This window comes from Falco rusticolus, chromosome 7, assembly GCF_015220075.1.
Source record: "Falco rusticolus isolate bFalRus1 chromosome 7, bFalRus1.pri, whole genome shotgun sequence".
Lineage (NCBI taxonomy): Eukaryota > Metazoa > Chordata > Aves > Falconiformes > Falconidae > Falco > Falco rusticolus.
The window spans coordinates 46,028,204-46,052,647 of NC_051193.1; the positions used below are offsets into that span (position 1 = coordinate 46,028,204).

Sequence of the window (24,444 nt, forward strand, 5' to 3'; positions counted from 1 at the left end):
AGGAGGCTATAAATAGCTCCGTAAGCTCTGCTCTCATTGACACCGTTTGGACAGAGGATGGAAAAATAAACAAAGGAAACTCCATTCGAGCTGGGCTCCAAGTGGCAGCCACATTCCTCATACTAAATAATAACATATATTCCACCAAGGTGTGTGGGTAATATACAGATTGGCATGGGGGGGTGGTGGTGTTAGGGGGGAGGGCAGAAAGAGCGAGTGTGCATGCAGGAATCAAAACAAATTATACACACCCAGTGCATGTCAATATTTTGGTTCCTCTCATTCTGCCCTGTAGTAGTTAAGCACACGCAGATTGCCTATATTTAGAAAAGGGTATATTTTTAAATACTCCGAGATGGAGATTGTTTCCATTAATAATGGTGGAACACACTGAGGAGGCAGACCTGGCGAGGAGCTGTCGAATGTTGCTTTAGTGACATATAGAGGCCTGAGAGATAAAGGACAGGGCAGCAGCAGAACAAATATTTTGAAATCAAGCAGTGATTACCCTGAAGTTTGCAATTGTGTTGCTATTTTTATACAGGGGGCTGTTTGCACTGAGAGATTATTCACAGTTCCCTGGTGCAGAGACTCAGGCAGTGGAAGAAGAATTATATTATTGGGGGTTTATTTTATTTTGTGTTTTTTCCTTCTTTTTTTTAATTGAGGACAGAACATCACACTGCAGCAGAAAGGTTCAGCTCAGAATGGCTGAAAGCAGGGATGGACACACACAAAAGTAGCATTTATTACCCAATTCTGGGATGCTAACTCAGCCTGGCTTAGGAAGGGCAGTGTCTGCATTTTAACAAAATCCTTCACCCTGCCCCCCCACCCCTCCACCCTGTTCTCAAAATAACCTCTCCCAATTTTAGTATTCCTACAGGGATTTTAATAGTGAATTTTCATCTATGGTATGGGAGGAGGTAAGCAACAAAACAAGATCTGCACCATAACATGTGAGGAGATATACATGCCTGGTATTAAGAGACTGCCCAAGAAGCTTAATTTGTGAAAACAAAAGAAAGAGAAGAAAAAGAAAATAATAAAGACAAAAGGAAAAAAAAACCTTTACACTTAATTCACAGTTGGGTAAATGAAAGTTGGGTGACTCACCCAAGGCTATAGGAGGAGTCTGTGGCATCGCCAGGATGCAAAGCCAGCCTTTCCACCTTAGTGCAACACTCTTCGTGTGATCAAGAAGATGCTTCAATTTTTTTTCCCTCTTAGATGTTTCTGCTTAGCTATTTCACAGGCAGGATGGTTTACAGAAGCAGAAATCCCAGTAATTTTCCTATTACTTTCTTGTGAAGGGACACACACCAGTTAGAGCCGCCCTCCCCAGCTAAGGCCCAGTGAGGTGGTGGGAACGCCCCAAGGAACCTTCAGGGCTCCTCCAAGTTACAGCCCCTCCCCTGCTGGGTCCAGCTGTGCAGGGCTCCCAGGGCTCTGGGCGGTGGATGCTTGTGGTCATGTGGGTACGGGTAGGGCTCCCCGAGGGGGTGTCCCCACGCCTGGTCTCTGCCAAGCCCAGTCAGCTTTATCCCAAAGGTCTCTTGCCCCTGGGGAGGTGAGGGCAGAGGAGGCTCCAGCCTCACTGCTCAGACACCTGGTGTGAGGGGCTTTAGCTCTTCCCCCAGAGGGGTAGAGGGATCTCCTGGTGATGTTGGGGAAATCCACTTCTGAAGGGCCATGACCTGTCCCCTGTCCCCACCTCCTCGTCAGGGCTCAGTCCCACTCCCTGGACTCACCAGATGGGGACGGTTCTCTTCCTCTGTGGCCTCCTAGGAGGGAGCTAGCTTCACCAGCTATGGCAGTTACTTAATTATCAGATCTACACATGCAAATACACCCCTACCTCCTGGCAAAACCCAATTAGGCACCAAGTTTTCCCCACACTCGGGCACAGAGAGAACTGACTTGGCCCGACAGGTAGAAAAGCATTGGGAGCAGGTGCTCCTCAGACTTTCTTTTGCTTCTTCCATGGTCTGACTACTTGGTCGAGCTACTTTATCCGGTAGGATAGAGCAGGAGTATCTGGGGAAGCCATGGGGTGAGATTAATGAATGGCTTGTAAATGCTTCTGAATAAATGAAAGTTAGGTGATGGAAGATGCTGAAAAGTTTGGGAATGTGGGAGCTCCCAACTAGATGTTTGCTTAACTTGCCCTGCACACACACGCACCACACCACCAGGAAAGGACAAAGCCCTTCCTCCTCCTCAGCTGGTCTTCACCAACATCAGGGTGAACCTCAAGCTGTTAGCTCTACTTGTGAGTGTCTCGGTGGTTTTCTGATTTGGTTATTTTTCATCTTGGAGTGCTCAACCCACATATTTGAGCCTTTCCCTCACAACTTTCTTACAAACAGATACAGTGAGAGGCAACAGAACTGAGCTGCCTCCTTTCCCTGGAGGAAAAGGGGTGGATGGAGGTGGCCATTTCAGGCTAAGTCTACTACAGTTGCTGAAAAAACTTCCCTTGAAATATATGTGTGGTGTTCTTATCTATCTTCAGCTAAACATTTGAATGAAAAATGAGTCGACAGCCTCATTCCACCCGTGTGATGCACAGGCAGTGCACCCCACATGCACGCTGTAAAGGATTTGGGGGAGAAGCAGCAGAGGGATTCCCATTAAGGAAACCCCACCCACCATCTGCTTTGGTAAGGTGCGGGGGAGGACTCCTCTCCTTCCCAGCACTATGAACAGGAGATCAGTTGCCTCATGGTTGCATAATTCCCTCACTTGTTTGGGAATTCATGCGTTACTCCCATTTAGAGCCACTAAGAAGAGATCCTGTGCTTTGGGGATTGGGGGCTGAGAAACGTGGCTGGAGTGATGTAATTAGGCTTGTGCTCCTACCATCTATCTGGGACCTCATGCAAGTTCTTCCCTCTTCCAGGCTTTTTTCCCCAAGGGAAATGGCTGCTTCACCTGGGGCTGGAGGTGAGGGTGAGTTAGCACATGTGCTGCGAGCTCCCCCAGGATGGGAGCCGCAACACGGGAACTGAATGGAGTTAACCTTTTAGCACAACACGGCTGCGATATCCGCACACTGGTAAAGAACGCTGTAGAGCAGAAGACCAGCTATTTCTGGAAAACTAATCTTGCCCTCACAACCTCCCTCTAAGTCTGCTCCTTTGCAACAGAGGGTGGGATGAGATGGACCCTGGTCTCAATTATGGCAGGATGCTAACTTTTGTGGTTCTAATATATCTGCATCTACACAAGCACAGGTTTGGAAGTACACTAATTTACTACAGGCTCTCTTCCCAAACCTAAAAAGGCTCTTACCTCCTCTTTATGTTTTGGTTGTGATGGCTCATCAAGTTAATGGTGGTGGAAACTGCCCTAAGGGGGTTGTTATGGAGCAGCAGAGCTGGAGGGCACCTGTATTGCTTATTTAATCTACCCTGCTAGCTGCAGCAGAGTCAACCATAACCATCATTACTGACAGATGTCAGTTCAACATTTTTAAAGCCTTCACCACTATTCATTGTACCACAATCTCCACTCCACAGAGGACCTCTCTGTGCTGCAGAAAGCAAGTACATGGGTTCGGCATTGGCCACGCTCACATCCCCAAATGGAGAACATGGATGGGCCTGTGCAAGGTTCGTGGTCACACTATGTAAAAGAGTCTTCATGGCCATGCATTGGACTCTTAATCCAGGCAGGCAGCAACCAGATTCCCCATTATCCCACAAACATTAAGGCAAACGTAGGTTGAACCTGCACTGCAGAGCTGTTAAGAGTTGTGGGCAATATAACTATGAAAGGAAGAGACCTGGAACAGTACCTGTTATCACTTCTTTTGAAAACTCTCTTAGGATCATGAAAATCAAATTAGGGTGTAAAGGCAACGAAGAGAAATACGGCTACGGAAGACAGCTCTGAGGAAGACTTGCAACAGGAGGCTGAGGTGTAGGACGACTCCTACCTGAGCACCAGGATTTCTATTTGCCTTGATGACAATAAGCCTCTAGCTGACAATGCAGGCTGCTGGTATGCTCTGGTGTATCTACAGGGACAGTGGCACCATGCCAGCTGGGTGTTTTATTCATACTTTGCTACTCTTATAAAGATAGGCTCAAGTGACTCATATGTCACTGGCCGCACACCACACATTTAAACTCATTGTCATGGATTTGATTTCTGGGGGTTATGTTGTCATTGTCTTTCTCCCTCTCCTCTCCCTTTCCCTTCCTTTCCTTTCCCTTTCAATTCCCCTTTCCTTTTTCCTTTTGCTTTTTCCTTTCCTTTTTCCTTTCCATATTAATTCCCTTCCCTCTGCTCTTCTCAATTTAATTATGGCTGTATAATCTGGAGATCTGCAATGCTCTAGCATGAGGTCTCTGGCTATCGAGTTTCCGTGTTCACAATTAGCAAATGGAGACAAGAAGAACAGCACTGGAAGAAAGGATTTTAGCTTAAGATACTTAAGAGGATCTGTGACGCTGTGGTCTCATCACTAACAGTAGAGCCATGGATGAGGAAGGTTTTAAGTTTCAAGCCCAAGCTTCAGGCCACTTAATATGAAAACCAGTCTTTACTGGACTTTCTAGAGGTAGATGAATGTTAAACAATTAGGAGCAGCAAAGGGTTTTTAAGCCTTCTTCTGTAGTGCTCAAGAAATGTTGAACTGTACCAATATCTGCTTGATCTTAGCTGAGAAGTTCTCATTTCTGGTCAAATGCTACTGAACAGTGGCTTTTGAGCAACACATGCCTGAAATTAGTGTTTTTTTCATGTTCTGATTATCAGTTCCTGTTTTCTCCCTCTTTTCTCCCCCATCTCATGCCACATTACCCCCAGAAACTTCTCTCCCAAACTTTGCACTTGCTCCTAGACAGATCCTTGCAGAGGGCAAGGGCCTTAGGTACAGTCAAGAGGAAGACAAGAGGCTTGGAAAAGCCCAGGATGTCACCTAGGGTGCTTCCCCCACACTTCCGTACTGCACTGGTGTGTGGAGAGTGCAAACATATTAAACACAAGGTACACCGATTAGCAAGATCAGGCAGAAACTTGCTGGCACACTTTTGAACTCGGTATCGGCCCACCATACTTTTCATACTGTATAACGCCTGAATGTCTCATGCCACATTCCTGCAATGCTAACCAGGCATCTTCAGCCTAGTGTCATCTCATTTTAGGATGAATTCAAAGTATAGATTCAGAATGGTACCATCCCAGAATTAAGAAAAGAAGAGATAGTGTTTTGGGAAAAGATTTCAACAAAGTGATTGGATACAGCTCGTGAAGATTTTCGGTTTCTAGAACAGATGTGTAATCACAAGGAATTCCCTACCATAAATCCTTTCTTCCCAAGAAGTTATTTCCCCTTTTTCTGTTGAGGGAGAAATTTCAATTTCTTTTTTGTAATTTTCTTGAAGCACGGTAGAGTGAAAACTAGCAACTATTATACATTTGACTTTCTCAAGGTAAACATCATACCTGCTATGACCTACCTGTCTCCAAGGATCTCCCCTCGGTCATGGGAATTTCACCACCATCTCAGATGCTATGGGACCTCTTGCTCTGGTCCTGTGCTGTATCATGGTAACTGGTTATCAGGGAAAGAGAGAGCCAGTGTCTACACATCTCCCATACAGATACCAGGCACCCCAAGGTGCTAGTCATGTCCAGTCAGACCTAAAAGTAAAAAAAGAAAAAAAGAGAGAACTCAAAATTTGCTGACTACTGCGAGAAGGACAAGCTCATTTAGGCAATGCTATACCTTGATTGTCATGGCAATGGAAAAATTCTACACTGTTCCCAATTTTTCTTGCTGCAGCCACAGCTGAGACCTGCTACAGGCTGTATGCCTGCACAGGTGGTCCTGTGGTGAGACACTGAACTGCCCACAGGTGCAGGGGAAAAAAACCAAAATTGAATAGGAGTATGCGGTACATTGGGGAAAACATCAAACCATCTCACTGGGCTTAAACATGGGACAGATGCAGTGACACAGTTCCTGAAGCAAGTCATTCCGGTTTAATTCCCTCCTCAGCAATGATGCTCCATTATAGAAATGAAGGATAATGCAGATAGCCAAAAGTGTGAATCTCCTAGTCGGCTTTCTAAATAGCAGTTTCCTAGAAAGGCAGCAAGGGTCTGGAGGCTTGCAGGCTACAAGTCTCTCTGCCCCAACATGGTACCAAAGATGGCAAGAAGATGGAGGATATTTGGTAACTGCAGTGGTCTGGCACTGCAAGTTTGGGAAAAGGAGGAAACGTGACTTGAAGGTTAAAGTCAAAACTGAGAATCCCACCTCCTAATTTCTGTTCCAGGTACTGCCCCACCTTATAAGGTGGCTTTACACAAGTCCCGCCTGTGGCTCACTGCTGCTCTTTGCATAAGGGGGGTTAACAGCACCAGCTATCTCCTAAATGAAGGTTCCCGAGACTGAATGAAGCAGTGGCTGAAAAGGGCTAGTAGGAACCTTGGTTAAGGGGTGAGGGTAGCAAAATATTAACCGGTTGGTAGTAGACACGTAACAGCCTCCCTTCTGTGTATTTACTACAGGAAAGCAAAGAGGAAAATTACTCCGAGAGCTTCTACTTTTCATTTTGCTTTAGACTTCTGCTGCCTATTTCTTGCGTCTGCTTCACAAGCAAAATTTCTTTGGATCTGTCATATAGGCAGAAAAATCCTGGGCCAGGGTTGCGGGGTTATTTTTGGGTGGAGGCAACTGCAGATAGGTGCTAAGCCTATACTTGCTAATCTCCCTATCTAGTTAGATTAAATGCTTTTATAGCACACGAAATGTGCTGCAAAGTAGAAACTAGAAGGCTGGCTTTGTTGGGCAGGAAAGAGTTAATCCCTATGGGGTGCTCATGTACGTCAGAGCAGGTTCCTGTCTGTGCAGTGCTCAGCTAGGATTGAGAGCTTTTGTTCCTTGTTGTTTTTCATGATTTCTTTGCATTTAATAGTGTTTGGAATTTTTTTTACTTAAACACATTTTAAAGAGCATTTCAAGCTGGCAAATGGGGGGCAGACTGAGAACCCTGTAGAATGCAGTCCCCTACGTATCCTAAGATTATAAAGAGCATCATAGACACGGGCAGGACAAGTCCCCACCATGGCCACGGCTTCTGTGCCTTTAGTGCCTGTGCCACACCCTGCAGGGGCAAAATCCCAGCTCCTCTCCCGTCACCTTCCAGGGGCCTGAGCAGGGACTAATGAACGGTGGTGGGACCTGGGGTGGGGATGCTTGTGCCACCTCACCAGCTCTGCCCCTCCAGGTCTCCAAACAAGCAGCTGTCACCGGTCTCAGCGGGACTGGGACCGGTGACCGACGAGAAGCCCCGAAGTGTCGCTCCCAGGTCCCGAGCAAAGCCCGGCCCTGAGCGTGACTCTTCTGTCTGATTTTTGACTGAATTTAAATCAGTTTGGAAGAAAGTGGTATCATTGTTCTCCAAGCATGAATCCAGCCCGGAAGGTTTGAAGCTGACGGAGCCTGAGGTAGCTTCTGCTCTGAATTACAGACGTTTCAGGACACGCGGTGCTGGATGGTGCCTCTGCCTCTCCCAGAGGCCGGGAAGGCAGCAGGGACTCCCTGCAGGGGCTGTCCCCTCGGCTCGGGCAGGCTGCTGTGAGCAGCTGGAGGGCACGCAGAGGTGAGGGACTGAGCAGGGAAAGGAGCTGAGGAGGGTCCATCTGAAAGAAAAGGTCGTGACATATGTGGAGATGAGCCCAGCTGTGACTACGGGTTGGGCCAAAATAACAACCCACAGCGAAAGGCGAGGGAATTGTGCAACGCAGCCCGAAGGGCGGATCGGCGTGAGGCTGCACAAAGGAGCATGTCGGTGGTCTGGGAGGGTCGCCAGGAGAAATCTCCTGACGGGCAGAGCTTTCCCGTGCAGAATCTAGGGCTGGAGTGAGTAACCCCCTCAGAAATAAGATGCTGGACGCCATCTGCCCGGGAGGGGATCTCCAGTAACACTGCGTCGCCTCTGTGTTTCCACCCCCAGCACCCAGGGTCCCGCACTCCCCGCTTAAAAAGCTCCAGTTTTCAGGCGGTGGGGGCTGGGGGAAGGTCCCCCGCAGCCCCCCGGTGCCGTTCACCGGGCGGGGAGGCGGGGGCGAGGCAGGAGGCTTCCCCGCAGCCAGCGCTGGCCCCGGAGCCGGGGGTTCCCAGCCTGGCTGCCGGCCCCTGCCCGTCCCGTCCCGTCCGCCTCATCCCGTCCGGGCGGTGGGGAGCGCCCGGCAGCCCCGCTGCGCTGCCGGAGGGGAGCGGGGAGCGGGGCCGGCCCTCCCCGGCCGCCCGCAGCCCCCCGAGGGCAGCCCGCTCTCGGCTCCCTTCGCGGCCGAGGGGCCGGGCCGGGCGGCCGCAGCGCTGGGCGCCGCAGGGCCGCGGGGGCGAGATGGCGGTGGGGGCCCATAGTTCCGTGCCTCACGCGTGGCGCGGATCGCGGCTGTGGTGACCAGCCTGTCACCGGCTCTGGAGGCTGCGGAGATCTAGGGACTGACGAGACAGATTTCGGGGAAGCCCCCCACACGGGACGGGACGGGACGGGACGGCACGGGGGGGAGGAAGCTGAGCGGGGCGGAGGGGCGCACCGACGGCAGCCGTGCTGCCGCGGCGGCGGCGGGCACCTCTGCCCCGGCAGCCCGAGGGACGGGGGTCCCGTCGGCCGGGGGCGGCGCGGCCGGGCCCGGCAGCAGGGGCGCGACGGGGCTCCCGTGCCGTGCCGGGCTGCGCGGCGCTGCCCCGCCCGGGCCGGGCCGGCTCCCCCGCCGCCGCAAGCTGGGCTCCGGCTGCCACCTGCAGGCCGCGCGGGGCGACGGCGCCTCCCGCCGCCCCCGACCGTGGCCCGGGCTCCCCCCGCCGCGGGGCCGGGCCGAGCTCCGGCGGGAGCGGGAGCGGCGCTTGGCCCGGCCGGCGGGAGGTGCCGGTTCCTACCCCCCGCCCCAGACGCGGGAGCAGACCGGGGCGTCTGGACGCGACGCGACGCGACGCCCCCTCCCCAGCACGAAAGGCTCCTGCCCCGGGTGCGCGTTCACCCCGAAGCTGGGGGTACGGGACGGTCGTCGTGACCGTCACCGCGTCGCCCCAGTGGCCGCCGCCAGCGGTGCCCCGGGGGCACGCGTCCCACTGGCTGAGGAACACAGGGGACGGGCAAGAGCTGCCGTGGATCAGCGGCGAGGGGCTCGCTCCGGGCCCCCCGGCTGGGCTGGCCGGGGAGGGCAACGGGTGGGAGGCGGCGGCGCCGCAGCGCGTCGGCACAGCACTGCCGGGGGGAGCCCCGGGGCCGCGGGTGGCAGCCTGCCGGGCAGCGCCAGGACGGGACCCCGGCCGGCAGAGTGGTGTCGGTGGGGGGCAGGGCAGGGGGGCGTGTGGCACGGCCGCAGCTCGGGACACCTGATGCGCCCAGCCCGGCGCGGGGCTGCGGGGCCCTTGCAGCACACAAGCTCCCCAGGGGAGATACGGAGACAGTCATTTGTGGGACATATCCACATGTCCAGTGGGACAGGACAGGTGTACCGGGATGGGACAATTCTTACCTGCGCCCTGTAGGACAGGCCATCACTCCAAGTCCAAATGTGTCCAGAGAGGAGGCAATAATAATTTTGTCCTTGGCCACTTTCTCATCTCTGCTTCAGCTGCCCTTTCATTAACTTAGAGGTGCAGGGAACAAGGCAATGTGTCAGTCCATGCCTTTTCCTGGCATGGAAAAAGGCAGAAGCACAGCAGGGGTGAGGGAGGTGAGGGGAATTGCTCCACAAACCGCTGGTCACACCTCTACCTGCTCCTCAGCCCCTTCAGCTACCAGGTGGGTGACAAGAGCATGGCTGGAGGGGGCTGCAGAAGGGAGCAGACAATGAGGCTGGCTCTTGGCCCCCCAGGTGCTCTTTCCTCTTCTTCCTCCCACTCCTCCCACCTTCCTCCAGCTGCTGGTGCTGCTTTTTCCTCCCACACAGCCGCTCTAAGAGGCTGGAGGAGATAGTAAGGAACAGGGGAAGTACTTAGAGGCTGACAGCTGCCACTGCCTGGTTTCCTTCCAGAGCCCCATCTTCCTTCGACCTTCACAGTCTCCTCCATTTGCCCAGAGCTGGCAGCAGTGCTCGCAGAGGTGGCTGAGCTGCGCAACGTGGATGAAGCAGAGCACAGAGAAATGTGTGTGCCTGCCTGAGAGCTAAAGCTGGTCACCACAGCCCTGAGAAGAAGCCACTTTGCTGTGTGTAAGGGAGGACCCTATGCAGATTAAAAAAAAAAAAAAGAAAAAAAGAAAGAAAGAAAGAAAGAAAAAAAAAAGAACGAGTAAAAGTTACAGGTAGACCCCTCCAAACCCAAGCTGTGCCAGCCAGGAGCCGTTTTGCTGTAGCCCTCGGGAATAGCGTGCAGGCAAGGGATGAGACAGCAATCAAGGGTTGCTGGTGGCACTTCGAAGTGAAAGAGTCACAAGGATGAATTCATTTCCATCTTACCCACTGTGCCCTTGTTGTTCACCCTACTAAATAACTTTTTAACTAATACTGTGAATTCATCCACACTTTTCATTCCCCCCTCCAACTTCCTAGTGCCATGCTGACAATATTAGAAAGTCTTGTTCTTCTTGTTCACTAACTTGAAGGGCTGTACGTTGAAAGACAAATCACAGTAACCTGGTAAGCTAGGACATGCTATCCAGACTGAAAGAACTACAACTGCCACTTAGCCACTCAAAAAACCCCAACAAACACCCAAACAAAAAACCCCAAACACACCAAGCTCAGGGCTAAGCCAATAAATAAGAAGATGGAAAGAAAAGAAAAAAGCCCTGTCCCTGGATTCTTGTAGCTAAGGGGCAGGCTGTACTCCTCTGCCTAGCGCTGAGGAAGGTTGGAACTACAGTCGGTGCAGAAGGGGTTTGTCTTGGCTTCTCCTTTGAAGAGTTTCTAAGGAAACTCCAACCCTTTCCCCCCTCCCCCTTTTCCCCCTCACTCCCCCCCCCCCCCCTTTTTTTTTCCTCTTGCAGGTCCTCCAGTTGAAGAAAAAAAAAGCATACACTAAAATATGCCCAGTTGTTTGTTCCTCTGATTAAAACGTCTTTGAACCATTTTCAGTTCGTAAGAAACACTCTGGGTTTCTAAAAGCACAAAATATCCTGTTCATGAAAGGGACACAGGGCCCTGTCAGGATACCAGCATCAGTGCTGCACTGACCTGATCTGCTTCTGGGGAAATGCCATCCTGCCTGCCTCAGCTGGAGAGGGCTTCAGTCAGGTTGTAGCCACCCAGTTGTTCCAGAGCTTTTAGTAGTGCTCCTGCTAAGGATGGCTATCATATACAGATGCAAGGCAGGGCGTCACTATGGAAATTTAAAGGCAGGCCCTTGTAAATCTACCATGAGGATAAGAACCCTTGCAGAGCTCTTGCAACCTGATGTGCTGACCAAGCTGCTCCAAATAATTAAAATTGCCCTGTGATGACAGTCAGGGATTAATTAACCAGGGTTTGGTAGATCATTCCATTGACCTCTCAGTTCACTGAAAAAGACCATAAGGCACTACTGTAATCAACAGATAATGCACAGATTACAAAGGTTTTAGTCCCAGTTTTCGTTATGGCAGCCTAATAGTAATAGGACTGGCTCAGTGAATGAATTAGTGATTCATTTTATACCCCGTGGTCACAATTAATCAGTGTTGTTTCTCAGTAGCGCTATACCCACACAGTCGAGTGCTGGTATGCAAAGACATTGGTGTGGTAGGGCAGACAATGCCATCTAGTACAACGGCTTTCAACAAAAGCATTTCTTGTGGCCCCACTGAGCTTGTATGCCCTGATGCCCCATCATCAAACGATCATCAAACAGGTGTCCTCTTTCTGTAACCTGATAAGCTAGGGCACGGCATGTACTTTTTGTTATGTGAATGAGTGCATCCATCCATGCTTAGGGATGGACATACATGCCATCATGCCATCCACTTGCACAGAAAACTCTTCCTCAGATGACCCCACGGGCAGGCATGTCCCTGCGCCACACGACACAGACCTCACTGCACCTGCAAGGCCCTGAGGAAGGGGGCAAGAGTGCGTGGGTCAGACTTGCATCTGGTATATGGGCTGCCACCCTGGTGTTAACACCTTAGTTACCTGAATCACATCAAGACCTTTCTTTTCCAGCAGTATTTGCAATCCAGGTGGAAAAGTCGGAAATAAAGCAGACTGCAGACACTGTATGGTCTCATAAAAAAAATAGAAATTTGCTTTTGAGCAAGTGTTCTACCTTCCCAAACAAGTCAGTAGGCTAAAAGACAAACCAAGTCTAGTCAGGCCTTGATTTACTCAAAAAAGCTAGTCTTAGGTAAGCATGTAATGGTAAAGGTGAGGGAGAACAACTGCTCATGGACTCTTCTAATGCATGAAGTAGGAAGCATCACATGAAAGTAGCAGGTTCCAAACAAAGAGATAGTTCTTCACCAGAAACTAAACAGAGTTCTGGAACTTGCAGCCATAGGTGACTATGAACACTAAAACATCAGAAAACGGACTGGCAAGGTCATGGCAGAAGACACCACAGTATTACATGACCCCGCTGAAAAGGACGGATGGCAGCGCACCCAGGTGTTGGGGCAGTGTGGTGGAGCGGAGGGCTCTCAGGCACGCTGCCCCAGGCGCCAGGACCTCCCTTGGCACTGGTAGATTTGAGGGTACTCTGGAACCTTCCGTCCCATCATCCAGGGGATGTTTCTGTGCTTATGCTCATCCCTTGGCAACCACACCTATGCTGGATGGGGAGGCTGAGCAGCTCTCACCTCCGAAGACTACAGGGATATAAGCCCATCTGAATGTGCAGAGGACTTCGTGTCAATGGCAGGTGCCCCACTGTCTGCGGTGTCTTTGCAGCATAGGCTCACAGCTTAGGTGTTTTTCTCCTCCTTCTCTGACTTCTCCAGACAGCCAGGCCTTCTTTGTCCTTCTACTCTGTCTCATCCTGCAGTCAAAAACAGTCTCTGATGTTGGAAGCCAACCCTTCGCTTCCTTGCTCTTAACCTGGACCCCTTTCTCTCTCTCCTCTGACAGTCTCACCACTAAAGCCTGCTTTCTTGTCCCTGTTCCCAGAGAACACTGTTTCCCACCTTAGCTCCTCACACAGCAGATGGATAAAAGTGGCTTCCTCCACCCATTTATTTTGTTTAGGTTGCATCTGCCCACAAGTTAGAGTCTTAATGACTTTTAAATATTACATCTTTGCTCCTCAGCAGGCAGATCACAAGACAGTACAGCAAAAGGCACTCATAAGACATAGTGGTAACACACGCTATCATACTGTAATCTGTAACACCTGCAAGCTCAGGGAAATAATTTCTTTTTAAAAAAAACAACAGTAGAATTAGACAATTACAGAGAGAAGATTGGATTTAGATCAAAAGGCAGGATAGTAAAAAATTCAGGTTAGAAAGTTTTCCATTAAATTGTACTAGAATGATGACTGCTTGATCTGGCAGACAGTACTATCTTCTACCAGAAATGTGGATTGCTTGGATTTATGACCAGCAGTGGTGTTACCATGGAAGGACTGCAGCCAGGTTTGGCTGAGCAGCTGTGTGATCCCTGGCCATGGAACGAGTTCTACAAAGTCTGTAACCACTGGAAGTCTACTGTGGGCTGATGTTTGGGGCTGTACACCCTTCAGTATAGTTTCACCCTATGAAACACCTGGCATGCTGTGGGCACAAATAAAGAAATATAAATAGCAAAACTCTGTTAGACTAAGAATAACCCGATTCTAAAGGACTGAATGTGGAGAGAGCAGCCTGAAACCAGATTAAAGAAAAACCCCTCAATAAATCAAAACACCTGCCTTAAGACAATGCCCCTAGATTATAAATGCCACAAAGCTAACTCACACTCACCTGTATGTGAAACTGTTCCTTCTGTGGCACTGTCACTGCACCTCCTCTGGGACTGTTGAACCCAATTACTATTATTTTTACTCTGGAAGCCAGAAGCAGATCATTAGGTATAAAAGGCTGAAAATACCAACTACTTGCCAAGTTCAAGGGGCTGCTTTTTTAAGCAGTCAGCCTTATCAAAACACTGTTTCTTATCAATCCTGAGCTTCTCAATACTTAAAAATGAGAAAAGCTTAAAGTACGACAATCCTATCGATTCAGACTTTCACTTTCTTAACATTGTATGTGTGGAATAGAGGTTGTACCACTCTTGTGCAGATTCCCTAAAAATAATAATAAAAATAAATTGCCTTTAAGCTCACTGCCTGTCCTTTCCTGGTAGTCATTTGCTGGACAACCTTCTGCTGGCTCTCACAGATGACCAGCTATCAGACTTCGGCAAGACAACCACAAACTGATAGAAAAGTTTTGTAAGCCTCAATGTTCATAGACCCATTTGCTTTGCTTGAATCAATACTAGCACACTTGAGTACATTCTGCAAATTAAAAGTGGACACCCCCACACCCCCCTCCCCTTCAAAAAAAAGCAATTCCACAAGTGACAATGCTTGCTCTTTGGGGACACTTCCTTGAAAAGTTTATTCGACCCAAACATGGCCAGCTGGTCTTCTAAGAAATGAAGGCAACCTGTGGCACTCCAGAAGGACACCTCTAAGTGATGCCTGAGATGGAAGGACTACCCTGAACCTGCCACACAACATCCAGTAGCTCTGGAGAAGGGAAGGAGCTTGCATTTTTCTGAATGCCACGGGATATTGTTCTAAAACATTTTCACTCTGCCAGTGCTGCTACAGAGACTATTAAACTCTTCCTATTCTCTGCTTCATGGGTTTCCACACGGTTGTTTTCAATTTGTGTTGCTACTACTTGTATTCCCTGGCACTACAACTGTTTCTCATACAAAGACATAAACAGCAAGGATTCCAGCTCCAAAAAACCCCATATGTTCTAAAAAAGACGTCAGATTATGTGTGGGAGGGAGAGGTGCAGTGAGGAGGGGAAATGCCTTGCCTGAAGTCACACAGAAGGACAGCCATAAGGGTAGGAACATCGCTATCCATGAAGCAGGTCCAGACCCAGGAGGTCCCAGATTGCCAGCTGGACACGTTCATGGCAGCTACTGAAAATCGCAGGAAGCAAAAGCATCACAATACTGCAACAGAGCTAACACAGCACCTTTGGCTATATCATACAGTTGTTAGGGAGAGGTAATGGGGTTTTTGCTTGTTTTTAATCTTTTTCCTGTAGGAGGGAAGGAGGGAGGGTTAGAGAGCGGGGAAAGAAGGTTGTAAGCTCCATAAGAAAACTTTTCTGATTAATATTTTTAGTTTGTTATGAAAATTGGCCATCATAGGTGATGCAAAGTGTCCACAGGTAATGGAAATTAAGATCCCAGCCTCCACTGCATTTAAAAAATCTGTTGTTCGAATGTGATGCTATAGTCACATTGGATGCTGACATGGTATTTTGAGGTTTTCTTTTTTGTATGGCATCAGTGCAGCCCTGACCAGTACAACTAAGCCATCAGTGGTGAATCAAAACCACCATGCCATAGAAGTAGCCGATTCTCTTCCTGTAGTTTTTTGCCCCCCAAAGCCCCTGTACATCAGGAGCACGATGCTATCTGCAAACAAATGGTGTCTTTCTTTTCTCCCATCTATACTTCATTTCCAGGTATGTGCTGAAAACACTGCGAAAAACATTTTTTTTGGAAAGGATTTTGCCATTTGCTTATGGTTATGTCATCCCCAAATTAGACTACTGTGGTGATCTGTTTAGCAGAGCCAATCAGTATGAAATGAGTTACTAAGTCTCATTATCAGAAATCATGCTGAAGTTCAGTTGATCAAAGGTACCTCAACAGTCAATGGAAAGGAACAGGCAGTTCAAACAGGCAATCTGTCACCCTCTACAACAGGGAGGGTGGATCACCCTTGCAAGATACTGATCTTTTCTGTTTACTGAAGACAGAGCCTAGACAACTACCTTAGCTTATTTTAAAATAGCTTACATGAAAGGAGATGAACGTCATCATCCCTAAATAGCTAGCTCATCCTGCAGGGAATCCTACCTTTGCTCCATGAAATTCCCTGGCTTCCCTTCCAACATGCTGCCCAACTTGTCTTCTGTTCATAAGATCAGCATAATTAGTTTTTCTTTGACTAACATTTGAACGCAGCCAAACCTCTCCAACCCACTATTTCCTTGCATTTAGACAGGGGGCTGGAAGACATGGAAATGAGAAAGGAGAGCCTTCCATTTGCCTTCTCCAAGGGCGAGCACCAGTGCTCCCCAGTAGATTCATCAATGGGTCAAATCTTTAAGACACCCACTCTATTGCTAGTGTTACGTTAAGTTTATGCTCTCAAGCGTATCTTCTTGTTTCCCTGCTTTGGTTTATGTACTGCTTATGCAGTACACTTTGAGGAATTACCTAAGATTTCTGAAGATACTGTTAAGAGGGAAACATGGGCTATTTTAAAATTAGCTGTATGGCAAACAGCATACGGTAACAGTAGCCAAGTAGCAAAAGAACAGCTGTACACAGAAATTTTATGAGAGTAAGGCAGTACACATTCCCTTATAGTACTTAACCAAGATTCAGAAAAGAATTACATAAAGTTAGACTACTACAGTTTTCAAGAACATTTTATAAGGCACAAGTTCTCTGGAAATGCAAACAGAGCAAAGAGAGGAATACCCTGCTACCTCCTAGGTGGTGATACTGATTTATAGTATGGTCATGCACACAAACCCCAGGTGTTCCTACCTTTTGTATGATCTCTGTATACAGTGCACCTTGCAGCATTTCTTAATAAAAATTAACTAAATACTGCAGTAAGCAAGATGTAAATTGATACGAGTATTAATGGCTAATTTTAAGTGCCCATCAGTGCTGTCCATGAGCATAATCCTTGGTGATCCAGAAAAGGTCTAATTTAAATCAGTCTTCCGTCAAAGCCAAGGATGGGCATCTGCGCTCCACATATTGCTGCTTCAGGTTCTTAAGGACCACCATTGCTCTTCATTGAAATCTCTGCATCTCCCATCATCAGTGAGACCAATGCAGCAGAAGAGATCAGCATGTGGCAATGACTTGATTTGACCATATGATACACTGGGAAACCAAGTAGTAAGGTGGATCCTCTGTACCAAAAGAAGTTTTTGCACATTACATTCTACAACTAGCACATGAAATGGAAGACTTACCAAATATATTTAAGCGACTCCCAAGTATTCATCAGCCACCATAGAAGTAAAGAAGATCAGTTAACAACACTGGATAAAAGCATGTTGTTTTAGTTCAGGGAAAAGCCTTTGCTCTTTTTTTCTGCCTCAAATGGAACTTCTTTCCATTTACTTGCACCTGCGTTACTGGTTTCCCCTCCCACACCTCCACATGAGAAATGTCTGTAATTCATTATCTCAGTCCATGACCCTAGTGGTGGTGTATCTGACCTTCCTCTTGGTGAAAGAGAAAGTGATCTTCCTCTTGGAGTATATACAGGTACAGCTACACCTGCCTCCAGTCAACAATATCCAGCCTTCAAGTAGGCGTGGGAAGGGAATAAAATTTGAAATGCTGTTGGCTCTGCTGACAAAAATTTAACACATTCACCGATTTTTAATAAAAATCTACCCAACAGTAGCAATTGTTTATACTTCTGTCAGGCTTTCTAGATGAACAAAAGTAACTTGCAAGAAAACAGAGGTAAAATTCACATTAGGACTACTCATTTTCAATTACACATAAAAATAATCGGGGATCCTTTTATGAAGTAAAAAGTTACAGTATTAAAAAAGTTACATTGACATAATAATTTTCACTGTTGCCATACCTGCCCTTGGTTTGCATCACTGAAAGAGGGAAAAGATTGAAACAAAAGAGCAAACACTATTAGTTCTTTACAAAATCATTAAGCAGTATGCTTAACACTAAAAGCTGGGGGGTAGGTCCCACGACAGACAGCTGATTTAGTTAACTTTCCCTTATTTCCTTCTGCCACTGAAAAGGAGTCAGGCACAGAGGTGCAGGAGTTTTCCATGGATATGCAGAAAATCACTGTCTGATAAGCAGCATTAAAGGCTTTCCTGCCCCCCAGCTCTGTCTGCTCCTGAGGAAATGTTGCAGACCACCCAGCCCAGGTACTTGCAAACGGCGCTTGACATAAACATAGAGGAGAAGCTGTAATTTGTTCATAAACAACTTATTTTATTTCAAATATGTGCCCTTGTTGATTCAACAATGATGTCTGGAGAATCATGTTCTCCACCAACCTAAGAGACAACTGATTTGGAAATCTTCCACCTGACTTTTTTTGCTGATGATAACTTGACATCGCCACCCTCCTCCTCCTCGGCAGCTGAAAGAATGGCTCAGAGCGAGCATAAACTTGCACCTTATTTCAAAATGGCTAGAAATACAGTGAACAAAGAATTAGTAAATCAACCACTCAGGGAGGCAGAGGGCTGTGAATATACAGACAAATATAAAACATCTTACTGGGATTTTTGCCAATTTTTTCCCTGCAATTAAGATTAGAAACCACTTTGACTTTAGTGTCCTGCTGTTCCCTCCTCCTCATTCCCTCCTCACCCCCCAACAGAAAGAAACAATTTAAAAAATGCTTGATGTTCCTAATGTTTTTTTATACACATTTAAAATCCTGTCCCCCTCCTTCCAAAAAAGCAGGTAATGGGGTATGGAGTGAACAAGACTGGACAAAGCATGAATTCCACATGGATGAACTGCTGATTACCTCATCTTACTATTTGGTACGGGTCTGTGCTCTGCATTTCCATTGACCTAGATTATAAGACATGAAGCAAGTTACTTTGGATGCAGAAGCCAATCTGAGCATTAAGGAAAAACTAACAGTGCCTGGGTTCTGGTACAGGTGGTCATGGACTCATGGAAATTTCTTGGTTTAATATTTACATGGCTGTTTTAAAATTATGGTCTGTGAAATATGTTTTCCAAAGATGTTCCTATATTTGAGAGGAAAAAAAAAGAACCCTTGATCCAAATCCCATCTCTTTTTAAAAGCCTTGTTAAAAATTTTGATTCATCAATTTATCTTAGCACACTTAAAAGCAGAACAGAGAATAATGACATTTATAAAAAAAAAAAGAGAAAGATGCTGATCTCTAAGGAGACCGTCGCTCTTTTTTCATAAGTAAATGACACTGGATGGTGCGGATTCGATTCTTTGCTGGGGCAAACTCTGGCTGAAGTTTTAGTGTTGATTCATACCATTTCATCGCCTTTTCAAACTCTTCCTGTAAAGAAAGAAAGATAGATTATGAAGAGTCAGACTCTAAACCGAACATATTTTCTGTGCCTTTCCTGTCCTAAGTAGTTGAACTGTATGGTATGCACAAAAGAAACTGAACCAGTCCTTGTGGTTTAGTATTTTTTTTCCCCCCTTCCCCAAATAACTGATATTTTCTTGGGCTAACGACCCAATTCCGCATACTCCATGGAAGGGAGCCAAACCACCGCTGAGCATTTATTGACCAATGTTCTCGCCTCTTCCTTCTAATAGTAGATCTCAGCATTCTTACTGTAAAAGTAACTTTTAAAAACAGATTCAGTCAGACTTTGCTTAGATCAAAACTTTGAAACCTTGGACAATGCAAAAACGGGAACTTTGCTTAAAAGCCTGCTTTTTTAGAAGCATCTTGAAATTATTTTTAGAAGACTACTCAAAGCAAATAAAGTAAAAACAAACCAACACCCCCCACCCCAAACTTAAAGAGCATACAATAGCTAGACAATGTCCATTGATAAGCTGGACTCCAGAACGGTATTAGGAAGCATTCATGCTGAAATAACTATTTGTTTATAGCTGAAATCTAATTACCTATGCCACCCTGCTTTTTTATTAAATAGGAAAGCATGTGAACACCCAATTGTGTATTAGAAGAAAAATGAGAGGGGAGAAGACCCAAAAGATGCTCACTTTTTCAGTCACTTTCAACACTGTTTTTGTTCTCTTAAGTTCCTTTTCTTGGTAACTTTATGTTTACAATAGAGACAATATTCATTTCTAGCCACATTAGAAAAGCTAACTAGATGAATGTGAGTTGTAAAGTCTTGATTTTTTAAAAAAAAAGTATTTTAATACAGTTGCAACAGGAATTATATAGAAAATCCCTTATTAGTTTGTGGGAGCACTGACAAACAGCAATGAAAACAAGAATCAGATTTTTTCCATTTTTAGAAGCAATCATTTACACCTGCTGTAATCTGATATTACTTTGATGTTCCTTTGGATTCCCGCATTGATAGTTTCTACAGCATTTATCCAAAGTTCTCAGTCCTTAACGTGGCCAACTGTTTCCCCTTTGTAAGGCAACTTAATGGAAAATTTTGCAAATAAAGGAATGTTGGCCTCGATAATGTTAAACTATTAATTAGCATGATATCTTCTACAACCTATTGGTCAGTCAGCTCTCAAATACAGCAGGTTAAATATCATGTAATAAGCCAACTCGTCTTTATGTTTGTATAATTTGATCCAGAAGATAAACTTTGTCCTGTTGCTACAGTAAGTTCTTACAATGAATATAGGGCTTCACTGAGAAATCTCGCAGACTCAGGGAGAATGAAGTTATTCTTAGGTGCTGTACTGACTTTAAAAAGACATTGGCAACTCAAGTATCAAACATGTACTTCGTTTGTTTCAAACAACTGTCCGAAGTAATACCTTAATAGAACAAACTCATGCCTTTCTTCAGTTTGCTTCCATTGTGTGTTTGATGGCACTGTGCATTTCAACTCTTCTCAACCCTGACAGCCACAATACATGATGACCTGCTCAACTTGCCCTGTTATTTCCATGATCCCCTCAATGACAGAAGCAAAACAGTAAGGACAAATCTATGACAGGTGATGAAAATGGTCAGGGATACATATACTTTTGACAAACAAATATATCAACTACGTCTCAGTTTAAGGGTGCCTCTTTTGCCCTTTAAATACACTGACCCTGTTACAGATAAGGATGAAATACACAAGACAAGAATACAGCATTAATAGGATAACAGGAATAAGTATTTTGCATTCAGAGTAAGCACTGAAAGCTAAATTGCAGATTAGAATACATAGCCCATATAAAGAAACTTAAGTTCAATCTGTAAATTATTCTGAGAGTTGATAATCCAGATATCGAAATTAAACTTCCCTTGTGTTTGTTCAACACAACTGTAAACTGGGTTTTATTTATTAGGTTATGCTCAGCTCTTTGGGACAGACCCAATTTATCATTGATTTTCCAGTATTATAAAAATACCCTGTGTTTAGATGGGCAGCCAACCCAAATTATCAATTGTTTGCTACTGTCTTAACAAAGCTTTGTAGACAGTGTTCTGAAGCCAGCTTATAAAAATGTTGGCCTTCAAGCACTAAATGAGTAGTAAGAGTGAAATGGGTAACGAGAGTTTTGGCATTGAAAAAATATTCTTCTTGCTGAAAAATTTCTTGAATGCTGCTCCTTCAAAATTATTTGTGAGAATAAGATTTTTATATACATAAATATACTTTACCAACAGACATAACTAAGTGACAGCACACTCACCATTGCTACGTAGACATTTGCTAGTGTGAAGTGATTAACCACAAAGTGTGGTGCTATTTCCACTGCCATGGTGGCCACAATGATGGCATCATTCCAGAGTTTTGCATTGTGGAAGATGTTTGCTAGGCTTATTAATGGTACATCCTGGAAGAGGAAAGCAAGCGATAAACAGTGAGGTTCCTTCCATTGAAATTGTCTCAGGATCAGCAAGACAAACAGAAGACTCCACAAACTGGCCACTCTCACCTGGTTACTATTCACTACTGGTGACTTTGAAAGTGATATGCCAGACCTATTTTACTATGAAAGGGCATTTGGACCCGAGTTATAAACAAAACCCCCTCACATACACACATCTGCTCACAATAGCAACAAACACTACTGTTGCATAGACAATTCAAAAATTAACTCACTTAAGTGGTCCTGTAGTATGCACATTTATTTTTCAGATGCTCTTAACACTAGTTTTCTCCCCAAAGATGAGATGCATTCTCAGAGACAAGATAAGCTGTTTTGTTTGAGCACCTTCCTTCAGCTCTTTCATAGATGGGAAAGGAATACTAACAAAAGAGGACAGCAGAGAAGAAAAAAAAGGGTCTAACCATTACTGCAACTGATGCACTGTTTTTTATCCTGCCTCTGCCACCAAACTCCTATATGATGCTGGGTAACAGCTATAAATAAAGTTTTCTCAGCTAGTTACTGATGGTATGGTTTTTTATTTCCTGGATTTCCAGACTATGACCTTGTCTGACTAAGAAAACTGTCGAGCCCTGTCTGCAGTAACAAACTCTCTGGGAGCTAGGCTTCACACCTTCAAGGGACAAAATACTGCTTAGCAGCAAGTCTTAGGTTCCCTCAACAGGACAATAAAAAAATCTGGATGTATTTGATCCCTGCCTCGTTGACCTCCACAAAGCAAGGAGTACATCTGGTGGATAAGTCTTCATGTTTGTAAAGCAGATACTATAGAAGTCAGAACCACAAAAGACAACCGCAGGAAAATTAATTACCTTTTATTTACAACAGAAAAGGCATGAGAAAGTAGCTAGAGTGCATAAAACCAAAAAGTAGGATAAATCAAAATACTAAATAGCTGTTAATTCAGTGCTAACTCCCACTGAGTTCAAGTTGCAGCTGTATCTGCAACTTTACCCACAAGTTTTCTGTGACAAGACCCAGTTTTCTTTGGAAGCAGCTTCAGTACGGAGGACAAAAACAAGGCACAGATTCGGAGCCTGCCAGACCCAAGCAACACGGTATCACATTTCTAGAGAACGGCACTACTACACCATAATCTTGTCAAATTGTAGTTTCCAGACCATAGTCTGACCCTTACAAGTCACGCGGCTGAGGGTTCCATTTCTGAGGAACAATCCCCAGTTACAAAGACAGGAGAACAAGCAAGAGCTGCTTGTGTTAGACTGTGGTTGCAACCTCGTTTTAAAAGGACAAGTGCAGAGACAGAATTACGGGAGACATAGATACAAAGGATGCACAGCAGGGATGCGCATGTCTTAGTTGAGGCATTTCTACTCCTAATGGTTAAATCCTCCTAATAATATCCTGAGAGTGTAAATTACTTTGTCTCCTGATTTTCAGAGAACCATTTAAGACCAAGATTCAAAAAGAAGTATACATCTTGCAATGCTGTGCAATTTGTTGCTCAGGTCCCAAAGCGAAATTTACAACGTTGAGTGAGGAAACTATATTACATTTATCAGTTTGCAAGGGGGAGACTGGTGTGTAAGAACAGACATCATAATGCTCAGCATACCGTGTGACACAAAGCACTTCAGTCAAATGAAGCACGAAACACAAGATTATGGCCGAAGTACTGTCTTCTTTTGGAGTAAAGCACAGAACTGCTGCACGAAGTCAGGCACTAGTATCCTCCTGAGATTCACAGCCCGAACACTTAAGATTTAACCATTTAAGTTATTCCTTTAGATATCACCTTCTCCCCTCTTATAAAAGCACAACCAGAAGATAAACTCCCCTCTTTAAAAGCATAACCAGAAAATACACTCCCCACATCCTAGGTTAGAAGACTTGTCCAGACAAAGGCTGATGAAGATTCAGAAGTCCTATGTAACGAGGAAGTTCAAGCCCATGTTGCTCAGAGAGGTGCAACACCCAGCGAGCTGCAGGAAATTCCACTGAACCTCTTTTGCAGTTGTCTTTTTTTTATAATTCTTTTTCGAAAAGAGACAGTCTAAACAGGTGATGAAAGTCGTGAGGTTTCACCACAACTAGCTAATATCTAATACATTATAAACGCTTGATACACACAGTGTTTGCCTTAACGATAGTCTGTGAAAGCTCTATTGTGACAAGGAAAACATTATTTCGTCTGAGCAGCGGGCACATGTGCACACACCTTCATGTGATGGGGTGCATAGTGCAGTGCTTGCCGTAAGCAATCAATTGCCTTCTTTCCTTGGCCTTTCACCCTCCAGTAAAGAGCTGCCATGCTAGAGAGGACCCATGAAGTCTGATTCTGGCAAAAGAAGAAAACAAAAACCAGTCATGTAAACACCTGTAGTGAAGAGTCTTCCCATCTTTCATTCTTCTTTATTTGTTGAGTAGAGGGTGTTACACTTAAAAATAGCATTGAACTACTTTAAAACAGCAAAAAGTTTATCTAACAACGTATATGAAATAGTCAGGTAAATGAGATTGCCAAATGCAACATTATCTTCTCAAGGAAGGAAGAGCAGTTAAATAGCTTTGAACAGGAACAACAGCTTCTAACCACTCATCTGATGTTGAGCGTTTAGATGCGTATACACATTACTCAATGTAAAGCAAAAAATGCAGCTGAGTTAGCTGATTGGACTCATAGGCTCTCTGTAGTCACTGGAAAGAGAAAGGATGCTCTGGGATGCAGCTCAGCGCAGAAGCCTGACAAGCCTAGCTGATTAAGTGGTGCCTCTAGCTGGCTGACTCCCATGTCACGT

The 24,444-nt window shown here is 45.8% G+C and overlaps 1 protein-coding gene across 2 annotated transcripts in view; it reads right to left on the reverse strand.

The window, feature by feature from the left end:
- Positions 1–18,096: 18,096 nt before the first annotated feature.
- The window catches only part of TTC17 (tetratricopeptide repeat domain 17), a 59,368-nt gene continuing 53,020 nt past the window's right edge, over positions 18,097–24,444 (reverse strand). For both annotated transcript variants that reach the window (XM_037395578.1, XM_037395579.1), the window contains 3 exons: positions 23,865–23,984; positions 21,485–21,628; positions 18,097–19,184 (listed from right to left, as the gene is read on the reverse strand). In XM_037395578.1, coding sequence (XP_037251475.1) covers positions 19,053–19,184; positions 21,485–21,628; positions 23,865–23,984 — 396 coding nt within the window. In that variant the 3' untranslated portion in view covers positions 18,097–19,052. The remainder of the gene's footprint in view (positions 19,185–21,484; positions 21,629–23,864; positions 23,985–24,444) is intronic.